General features: G+C 36.1%; 1 protein-coding gene and 1 non-coding gene across 2 annotated transcripts; one reads left to right on the plus strand and one right to left on the minus strand.

Annotated features, from left to right (window-relative positions):
• The first annotated feature begins 8,470 nt into the window (after window positions 1-8,470).
• On the plus strand, window positions 8,471-8,544 carry TRNAV-AAC (transfer RNA valine (anticodon AAC)). The gene has a single exon. It is a non-coding gene; the product is annotated as a tRNA-Val (tRNA).
• Window positions 8,545-9,238: 694 nt separating this feature from the next.
• On the minus strand, window positions 9,239-10,431 carry LOC132800431 (ribonuclease J-like). Its single transcript, XM_060814039.1, has 2 exons — window positions 9,867-10,431; window positions 9,239-9,450 (listed from the first exon to the last, which is right to left on the minus strand). Exons 1-2 carry the CDS (start codon window positions 10,130-10,132, stop codon window positions 9,393-9,395), a joined length of 324 nt encoding a protein of 107 aa, XP_060670022.1. The 5' UTR covers window positions 10,133-10,431; the 3' UTR covers window positions 9,239-9,392.
• Between the last annotated feature and the right edge of the window lie 1,191 nt (window positions 10,432-11,622).

Genomic DNA, 11,622 nt, shown 5'->3' on the forward strand with positions numbered 1-11,622 from the left:
GAAATCTGAGCTCGATTGAAGAGTATAAGCTAGAACTTCATATCTGAATCATCAATGGCTGGATCTGAAGTAAGGGCCACAATATTCTCAGGTGAGAACTATGAATTCTGGAGAATCAAGATGGTCACCATTTTCAAATCCTTTGGGCTTTGGAAATTCGTGGAGAAAGGAATTCCAGTTTCTATTGGGAAGCTGAAGGTAAAAATTGAAGACGCTGAAGAAAGCTCAGCAATTGAAGATGATGAATAGATGATGGAGTTCTACATGAAGGATGCAAAAGCTTTGGGAATTATTCAAGATGCTGTCACTGATCAAATTTTCCCAAGGATAGCAAATGCAGAGACATCGAAAGAAGCTTAGGAGCTCTTGTACAAAGAATTCCATGGTGGAGATCACGTAAGATCTGTAAAATTGCAAAGTTTAAGGAAAGAATTCGAATACACCAAGATGAAGGATGATGAAACACTGTCTAATTACCTTACAAGATTAAATGATCTAATAAACCAGATGAAAACGTTTGGGGAGCACTGTCAAATGAAAGAATGGTTCAAAAAGTATTAATCAGTTTAACAAAAGCATATGAACCTATCTGCTTGGTGACAGAAAATACTAAGGACTTGACATTAGTGGAATTTCAAGAAGTAATTGCAATTTTAAAGAGTCAAAAGCAGAGACTTGATCTGCAAGTTACTGATTCCATAGAGAAAGCATTCTCTACATTGTCTGTGAGTTCCAAAATACAAAACAAGGGGGTAACACAAGCTAATGTTGTAACACCCCGTCACAAATCGCACCGGAATCCGTGCACGTTGACCGAGGTTGATCGTTGACCGAGCGGATCAAAAGTTGACTTTTTGTCCCAGTTGGAATTTCTAGTTGACCAGGGTACCGTGGCGAAGTGCATGATGCCCTGAGTTCGTAGACTAGTAGCACGTCAAAAACGGAGCTACGGTTTGAAAGTTATGGGCAAAACAAGTTGAGGTGCAAAGAGTCCAAAAGGTGCCGAGAGTTGACTTTTTCTTGTGGTGTAATTTTGTTTTGACTCTTATATGGTTGTAAAGTACTCGTCGATACGAGTTCATAGACTAGCGGCACGCTTAAATCGAACATTTGGTTAAAAAGTTATGGACGTATGAAATTCCCCGGATACCGTAATATTTTATTATATCTGGCTTAAATGCACAGTGACACCACATGTCATCACCTGATTGGTCCACGTGGAATGAACAGTGTCACATGGTGGCTTTTATTTGACAAAAATCTCGGGGGAGAGAGAGAGAGAGAGAGAGAGGAGAGAGAGAGAGAGAGAGAGACCGACCGGCCGTCGAAATTTTTAAATTTTTCGGCCGATACACCTTACACGCGCCGGCCAGATGGAATCCTCTTCCCATTTCCGGCAAACCCCCAAAATTTCACGGCCGTTGGCCGCCGGACGCACCGGGATCGAGGCGGTGAAAATTGGCGGCGATTTTTCCCTCCACCGCCGATTAACCCCTTTTCGGCCATTTTCAGGCCACACGCGCTAGACACCCCTCACCACCTCCTCAAGTCCGGCCTACCCACCAAATTTCACGGCCTCCGGACCTCCGACGTGTCGGGATAGGTGCGTTTTCCGACGAGGGGCCGAAATTCTTCAAACCCCAATTTCTCCGCCGTCCGGCCTCCGTTTGCCTCACCGCCGGTCCTGTTGGATTCCTCTCCCCTCGATCTACAAATCTGCAAAAACTTTCAGCCAACGGCCACCGTACGCGCCGTTGCCGGAGACGGTTGCCGATGACCGCGGCGGCTCGCCCGAAGTAACTGTTCCGGCGAGTACCCAGTGGCACCGCCGATCCCTCCCAACTGTGTTCGACCTCTTGAACCCGAATCCGACATCTGTTTCTACCAATTTGCTATGGTTTGGGAGAATTGCAGAGTCGAAACCCGAAAGCTTTCCGGCGAGATTCCGACCACCTCGGGTCCGATCACCGGAAAATAAGACCGAATCCGTGATCCTCATCACTCGAGCTTCGATTCGGTATATAACTCATAACTTTTAGTTGTCGTTGTGTTCGCTCCCCGGGTACCCATTTGGGAATTATCCGAATAAAATATTAATATATTTGGTTGGTATACTGTGGATGTTTTAGGTGCGCGTACGAGTAGTGGAGTTGATCATGCCGAGGATCTTAGCTGATTTACGCACTTAAGGTGAGTGACCCACCTTCAAAAAATATTTTGGGCAATTAATTATGTTTAATTGGTATTTAAATTATGCTCATGTGGTACAATTTAATTATGGTTTTATTGTGATTTAATTTATTTATTATGCATGAGCAAAGTATATTTCGGTAATATCGTACGAGGTTTTAAGTATTATTTTCGGGCATAATTGGGTTAGTCATTTTATGAAAATATTTGTTTAAATTGTATAAATTATGCCCGCGGTATTTTAATTGTTGAACCTCGTGTTACGAGGAAATTATGGTTTATTTGTTACCGATATTTCCGTACCGTTTGTTAAATAAAAGTATGTGGGATGGTAATTGAGAAATTTTGGTATATTTCCCACGGTGATTTTGGAAAACGGTACAGTTGGTTTTATAATTATTTTAGACGCATTCATACACTATTGGTGTTCTGGTATATGTATATGTGGTTCAGCACGCAAGTATTATTATTTCACCCGTGAGTTGCCATTGGACCGTGGGCAGGCAAGTTTGTTATTGGCCACAGCCGCCCCCCTCCTTGGCCGAGATGATGGTTTCAGCAGCGGTACTGTCGGGACGCCGAAGTGCCGTTTGCAAGTTTCTCTCTTTAATCTCCCCGCCAGTCGGTGTTCAGGAGGCTGGGTATCGGAGGGCATCACCGGTATATGGTGTGATGCGTCAAGTGAAATTTTCAAATAAAGTTTCAAACCCCAAAGGTGTTCAAAAAATATTTATTATAATTTATTACATTTTAATTATATACTGGGGTATTTATTTATTTACTGTTTCTCAAATGGTTTGATCCCTTGGTTTTTGGGAAGTACGAATATTGGGTTTTGTGAAATTGTTTTAAAAAGGGAACATTTCCAACGGAGTGATTAGTGAGAGTTTTGAGGGAAAAATTATCATTTCCAACTGTTATTATTTAATTATTAATTGTTGGTATTAATTCAATTCCCTTATTGTATTATTATTATTATTATTATTATTATCATTAAAAGTGTTCAGTAGTTAGGGTCACTCATTGAGATGATTATCATCTCACGTTTTTAAGTTCCGTTCCCTTAGGTGCAAGAGGTGGTAGACGTTCTTCTGGAGCGAACCAATTTTCCGCTACTATCGTGTTTCGAGAAGTACCTTTGTACTCATTCATTTCAGTGTATTATTTCTTTCATCTTTGTTGTATTTCTGTTGATTAGCACTTCATAAAGCTCTGTATACTATTTGGACACTTATGTTTTATTTATGCACTGGGCTGCTGTTATTGTTGTGAAGTGCTGTAAATTGTGGAATCAATTTGTAATTTGCGGGAGGGATAAGGAGATGAGTATAGAAGTGTATTTTCAGTGCAGGTGATTTTTGGTAAGTCCTAGCCTTAGGGGAGGTGCTGCCGGATTTTCCGTTGGAACGTTCGGTGGTATTTCCCTGGGATCAGGGCTTGTCTAGGATTCTGGGAAGGAATTCTGGACTTGTCTTGACAAATGTAGCTAAGTTTCAAAGGTCATGGTCTTCAAAAGAGAAGAAATGGGAACATAAACAGAAATTTCAGCAAAGGTTTCATGGAGCTCAAATGACAAACACACATGCTGCAAGCACTGTTCACGGGGGGAATAGATGGCAGATTGGTGGCAGTCAAGACAATTCAAAACCACAATGTGAAACCTGTGGTAAATACAATTTTGGGGAATGTACGTTTAAAGGCAAGACAAAATGCTATAATTGTGACAGGTTTGGACATTGGGCAAGGGAATGTACAATTAGAAGGAATGTGCAGAAAGCCAATTGTACAAATCAGATGGAATTGACAAGGAATATGTTTTGTGCAGCTAGTGAGACTGGTGGCTCAAGCAAAAGCAGTGAATGGTACATAGACAGTGGCTAAGAGAAATTTGTTTGGAAGGGTTCAAATGCCTAATGGAACACTAGAGAACATTGCTGGGAAAGGTACACTTGTGATTGACACTGACAAGGGAAAAAGACATATCAAAGAGGTACTATATTTACCTGGTTTGAAAGAAAACTTGTTGAGTGTTGCTCAAATGAATGAGCATGGCTATTATCTGATATTTGGTGGTGGAATGTGTCATGTGTATGATGGACCTATATAGGAAAATCTGGTTGTGAAAGTCAAAGCAAAGACAAATCGATGTTATCCACTGATTATGAGCTGAGTTCAGTGTGGAAACCTGGCACAAAAGAATGGGACATCTTCATTTGAATGCTTTGCTTGAACTAAAGGGGAAAAAAATGGTTTTGGGGTTACCAAAGCTTGGAGAAATGATGAAGGTTTGTGAAGGTTGCCAATTTGGAAAGCAGCATAGAGAAGTTTTCCAAAAGAATGGTGCATGGAGAGCAAATCAGCCACTACAACTAGTTCATACTGATTTGTGTGGACCAATGCAGAAGAGACATTTGCTGGAAACAGGTATTTTATGCTATTTGTAGATGATTGTACACGCATGGTTTGGGTGTTCTTTCTAAGAAACAAGTCTGAAGCCTTTATCTGTTTTAAGAAATTCAAAACAATGGTTGAGCTGCAAAGAAGTTTTAAAATTAAGTGTTTAAGGAATGATAGAGGAGGAGAATTTCTATCTGCAGAGTTTATAAAATTTTGTGAATCTGAGGGAATTCAAAGGCAGATGACAATGGCCTACACTCCTCAACAGAATGGGATGGTTGAAAGGAAGAATCGAGTGGTTGTTGAAATGGCCAAGGCCATGTTACATGATAAACAAATGCCCTATTATCTGTGGGAAGAAGCTGTTCATACAGCTGTGTATTTATTAAACAGGTGCCCCACTAAAGCTTTACAGGGGAGTTTTGGAATATAACCTGCTGTGCTGATATGGAAACTAATGCAGATGTGGATAAATGAGGCTTCACAGGTGTATTTCACAGTGGCTCATATGCCACGTGTAATAGAACTACCTAGAAGAAAGAAAGTGTGAGTACGTGAAAGTGTGAGAGAGAGAAAATACAGATTTATGCTTTATAACAAATTAGCAATCATTACATTTATGATGTAAGCAAAAAATATCTTTGTTTTCATTGTTACATTGAAAAATGAAATATATAAGCTGAGCTCACGTTCTTTCTCTCCTCTAACTCTTCTCTCAAGAAATTATCTTCTTTATTACAAAAATATACCAAAAAAATACAATTCTGAAAGCTTCATTAATAGAACGTCCATTAGAAGAACTTCAAATAGAAACCAGTGGAAGCACTGCAGGCAGTAAGGTTCTCAATCCAAATTACCAACTGTGGATCAACAATGATGGTCTCTTTACAATGTGGAATTCTATTTGTGATAATCTCTCTTCAATTGGAAAGCCAGTAAATGACTTGGATAAGTGCTTTCATCTGTCTAGAGGATTAGGCCACAAATTTCAGGATTTCGGATTGGCTATGTTGTCAAAACCACCATATCCAACGTTACAAAATTTGTTCTTTCCTTAAAAGCTCATGAACAGGTTCTAAGAAACTTTTTAGAAGAAAAGCAGGAATTGAATCAAGAGGCCAACCCAAAAAAAAAAAAAAAAAAGGGACAAAGTTAGGCCATCAGAGAGTACCACCTCCAAAAGTTAGAGTGGGGCAGCAACTGGATGTACATACATCCTCTCTCGTATAAGGGAGATACATGAAAGATTCTTCAGTACATCGAATATTAAACATCTTCCTGTTGCAAAGGATGTGAGCCACAGTGTACTAAAGTTTTATTCGTCATATGGAAAGCATATGAGATAGGATGAGCATGTGTGAGAGCGTGCATGAAGTCCCTTGAGAAAGGGTGACTGGTGGTAATCGTGAGTTTTTTCTTTCTTGGTTAATATGGTGCTCCAAGGGGATGGTATGATTATGGATGATGGAACAGGCCATAGCAGCCATGCAATGCATCGAAAACTTGTCTAGATAAGAATTAATTTAACATACAAAATCGACTTTTCCATGCTTTTATCCAACAGCTTGCAACACAGAAACATGGCTTCAAAATGAAATTGACCATGCATAGTTATTGGAAAGGTCATGGGTTAACTATATTTTTTGATTTTCTAGTTTGCCCCTGATTTTAATCAAATAACTTAAATTTCCATTTTTTTCTATTGAATGTCTCAATTTTTATATTCGTTTCAATTTAGTTCTCCATTTTCATTTATTTCCAAATGAAATCCTTAATTTTAGTTTTATTTTAATTTGTCCAATGCATTGATATTTAATCCTTTTGTTTGGGAAATTTTTTTTTTTAGTTATAATATTTTAAACTTAATAACATTTTTAAATTTATATATAATAAGACATTTATTTTGATAAAAAAATTCATTAGTTTTTAGTACATATTGGAAGAAAAATTGAAATTGAAAATCTTAATTGGAAAATTTTACATGAAGCCTAAATTGAAACCAAAATGAAAATGGAGGCACTTTATTGAAAATTTTGGAATCTAGTTACTTAATTAAATTTAAAAGTGGGGGCAAACTAGTGTTCAAAGACGTTGTCAAACCCAAGGTTGTTTACTGGATGGATTCCATTAGCATTATACCATTATAACGGAATTCTAAATCTGGAATTCTAAATCGTTTATAAACAATATATATTAATGGTAAATAGTGTTATATAATTAGTGGATTATGGTAGATGGGGAGTTAAAATAATTGGCTCAATAGCATAGTGTATAGCACTGACCCAGCTAATTAGTTATGTTATTTGCCTGCAAAATGAAAAATTAATTCTCTCCATCAACTAACCGCAGTTAGTAAATTACATATATAAGCTTCCAAAAATATATAAAGTTTTAATTGATCGGAAACTTAAGTTCCACCAGAAATGCTAAAAGTTGGCACCAGAAATGGAGACAACCGATCAAATTGACTAAATCAAACCGGTTCGATTCAGTTTTGTTTTTAACCTATGGTTGGTTGATTCAGATAACTTAACCAACCATATTTATATTATATATAACTTTTTGATATTTTATTTAATTAATTCTATTTTTATGTTTTCAAATTATTTAGTCAAATATATTAGAAATATTATATTATTTTAAAAATTATTAAAAAGTTAAAAAATAAAAAATAATAAAACATATTCAAATTGAATTGAAGATGGTCGGTTCTGTTTGATTTAATTTCTCCTCATGATTCTATTTGATTCAGGTCGTAAAAAAATAAATACAAAAAGCCCATTTTTTGTTGATGTTTGCCTAATTAAAATTTTAGTAATAATTTATTAATTAAAATAACATTTTCAATATTTGATAATAAAATTTCCACCTTATATTGGAAATATGTTATTTTAATTAAGCAATGCGTTGGCACATAGAAGAATAATATTTTATGGTCATTAATTAGTCTGCAATTTGTATTCTATGCATAAAGGACGTTGCTACTATATGTTAATTTGGTAAATTTTACTATATAGAAAAATAATAATAATAATTAAGTGAAGAACGTTAAATATTATATATAAATATATATATATATATATATATATGAAAATTCTATGGTGAGCACGGTCCGCATGAGAACCGTAGTATTAGTGACGGTTTTTCATAGTATTAACGATGGTTTTTTAGAAAATTATCACTAATACTATGAAAAACTGTCACCAATACTGTGGTCCGCATGAAAACCGTCTGCACCATAGACGGACTGTATATATATAAATATATAAATATATCATATGAATGCTGCTTAGGTGAAGACAGACGGTATTATCCATCACAGACAAACGAAGGCCATCAAATAAAAATGATTAGTTTTTTATGACTCGATTTAGTCCTAGCTATTAGGACAAAGCGAGAAGCGTAAGATCTTTACCTTATAGTAGCTCTGTCTATACATAGCATCACAGCATGGAGAACCAGGAAGTGGGTCAGGGGAACCATAGGTGATGAATGTGGAACATGCAGAAAATAGTCCTCTTATGGTGGAGCGCTCTGGTGTGCTGCTGTGTACCCATGAAGCCCATGATATCAAAATCACAAATCCCATACTTATTTTCTTGCACCCCATTCTTCAAGCCTCTATAAAACTCACAACAACCCACCGAGTTTAATACATAACCAATAGCAAAATAAGAAAATGCTTTTTTTATACTTGGTTGTAGATAGCTAGCTGGGTTTGGTGTGCCACGAAGGACCTGTGAATGCTATCTTCATGAACGTTGAATGAATGTTAAGCCCAATAAAAAGAGAAAAAAAAAAAAGAACGTTGAATGAACGAGGGTTTTACACCTCATTATCACTTTTTTAGTTAATTAAATTTGGAAAGTTAAGCACACAAACAGGTGTCGTGGTGTAGTTGGTTATCACGTCAGTCTAACACACTGAAGGTCTCCGGTTCGAGTCCGGGCGACGCCATTATTTGGTAATAATTTTTCAATTTCCAGTTGTGTCGTTTTTTCACATTATTTTTCTCTGGCTACATTTGTTTTTATATTTACTTTAACGGATTTTTCAGTGTGTCAAAAGCAACGCTATTTGAGACGGAATCATGTAAAAAGACGAGCGCCAGATATTAGACTAAAATTTATTCGCTGCAGTTTTACTAATGCATTGATGGAAACAAAAATTGTGCAAAGAACAGAAAGATACTAAAAAGTATTTGGTATATGGCATAAATGACTGTCAAACGTAAACACTAAGCATTATAACAAATATACCACTAACTATAGCATCTACAATTTACAACGGAAGCCGCTCAAAAAAAAAAAAAAAAATGGTAAATAAATCCCAAAAGAAAGTGAAGCAAATCCAACTTCAACATCCTCAACAATTCCATCTTGAAGTTGGTACACATTGAGATAGTGACACCAATGACAATGATCATTCCCATTCTCTCCCTCCTTGAACAGCATCACCAATGCTACTGTAAACCTGCATTTCAATAGTAATAACCATGTTATTTCATTTCTATATACATTTTTGTTCTTAAACTATACTCCTTTTTTTTTTTTTTTTTTTTTTTGGGTTGTATTCCCAAAGAGTCAAAGATCACATGAATTGGAGCCAAACCACCCCCCCCCCCCCCCCCCCCCCCCCCAAAACAGCCGTTCTTTTTTTCTTCGTTTTGGAAAGAGTGCCTTACCCAACAACCAGCAAAACAACAGAAAGAATCCAAATTGAAAAATGTGAAACTTTACCCAAGGCAACGCACCAATGTGAACCTCATGACCATGTGTAAGAACAACTGCTTCAATTTTGTGTCTCTATCTTCTAATAAATGTGGTATCAGGTAAAATTTGTTGGACTCCAAGCTCATCGTAGCTGAAATGCACATAACATTCTCCAAGGTCAATGTAAAAATACAAAGAAGCTTAAAAAGAATCCTTTCAACAGGAAATTTGGGTATGGAAATATAAAGGGTCTTTCAGGATGCAAAACAATAAATGTGGATTGGACCGAACTATTTCAATTTAGCCCATTGTCCTGCATCCCAAACAGGACCAATAAATATAATGGCAATATCTTTCCAATGATTTCATACAAAAATTCCACTGCTAGAGATGTAATGGTATGAAGCAAATTACTTACTCTTAGAGAAACGATAATTCTTTACCATACTACTAAATATTTAACAGCATTGTGTTCGAGGGAAGAGACCACCATAAGAAAAATATTTCCTACCTACACTGATTACCAATATACAATTGTTCAAGTGTTTAAAACAAAACCTTACTTACTCTGGAAACATTACACCAGCATCAATCAGAATATAGTGATCATAACTCCCAACCAGTATGCAATTCATCGCGATTTCACCCAGTTCAATTGGTAGAACGCGAAGTGGTGGGCCATCAGAACCTTCATAAAATGGCTCCATCTTTCGTTTGACAGAATCTTCCATACTTTTCCAAACCCCTTCTGTCCTTCCTGGTCTTTTGCGTAGTACTTTAGATTTAGGAGTACGTAAATGATGCAAAATAACACAAACATTCATTAATACCATCCAAAGGTTTTTATCTTCATCGGCGCCATATCAATAAGTGAAAAACAAAACAATACAATATAACAGTAAGATCAACCCATACAAATGAGAGCTATAATTTTAACATATTTGTGCATTTGATTAGTCAGAAAACAGTGATAAAGGAAACAGAACATGTTGGCACCCAGGATAAGTACGATTTCCACTAAATAGACCCTTATTTAGTATAGAGATTAATATAGTAGATACCCATCTTAAAGATTGCACGCCCATAACAGTTTAGGAGCTCAGGGAGCAAAACTCTTTAGAGTATACTTCTAAATTCCATATGGCACTAGCTCCATACTTCTGCTAAGAAAATGCAATTAAAAAAAATATATATATATATATATATAAATTTTATGATGAGGACTGCAGTATTAGTGATAATTTTTCATAATATTAACGATGATTTTATACTATAAAAAACTGTCACTAATATTGTGGTCCAAATGAAAAACGTTCGCATCAAACTGTATCTTTATTAGAATTTATACCCACAAACTTCTGCAGAATCATATACAAAACCACCAAACAAAGCCCATCACAACCACTCTGACTAGTCAAAATTAAACTCACAAATTTTTTCATTCAAATAAAATAAAATAAAACACCAATATTTTTTTCCCATCATTTCTTTTTTCTCTTTTCTTTCCATTTCTCAACATCAAAACAGAATGTCAAAAAAACGCACGATATAAACCAAAAAATTAAAAATAAAATAAATGCCAATGCAATGTAAAGTCGCAAACTCAATAATCACATACCAATAACAGTAGGAGGAGAGTCGACAGAGCACAAAACGGAAAGCCTTGTAAGCTTCGGTCGCCATAAAAGGCTGTACGGAGACAGTGAAACGGCACAGAAAGCGGCCATTTTAGGCAACACACAAAGGGAAAAAAAAAAAAAAAAAAAAGGCTTGCTCTTACAAGGAGGAGTTGAATATGAAAATATTATGAAAAAGAAAGAGAAGCCTCCCGGAAAAAAAAAACCCTAACAAATTGTATTTTGGGAGGTTCAGAGAGTGAATGAAGCCGAAATGAAACCATACAAAATCTTTATGTTGGGGATTGGGATTTGCAGAGGGTTGAAGCGGGAAATAGAGTGAGAGAGACAGAGAGCAAGCAAAAAGCACTAAAAAGATTTTAGCGAGCGATCACAAATATCTTTCTTACCATTTTTGTGGAAGAAAGATACGACTTTTGGCCTGACATGTACTCGCACGTGTACCCATACTGATTTGCAAAACACTTCATTCCCTACACGTATGGAGAATTATTATTATTATCATTATTATCTTATTTATTAATTTCTTTTTTTGAACGAAAGATACTTATTGCAATATTTTGGTAAATTACACAAATTTCCATCCTAGTTTCAAGTTTTGGTTTTTTATAATGATGAAAATACCTTCCAAATAAAATATTAAAGTAAAAAATTGAATGGGGTTTGTATAATTTTGAATTAAAATA

This window comes from Ziziphus jujuba, chromosome 2 (assembly GCF_031755915.1).
Source record: "Ziziphus jujuba cultivar Dongzao chromosome 2, ASM3175591v1".
In the NCBI taxonomy this organism is placed as follows: Eukaryota; Viridiplantae; Streptophyta; class Magnoliopsida; order Rosales; family Rhamnaceae; genus Ziziphus; species Ziziphus jujuba.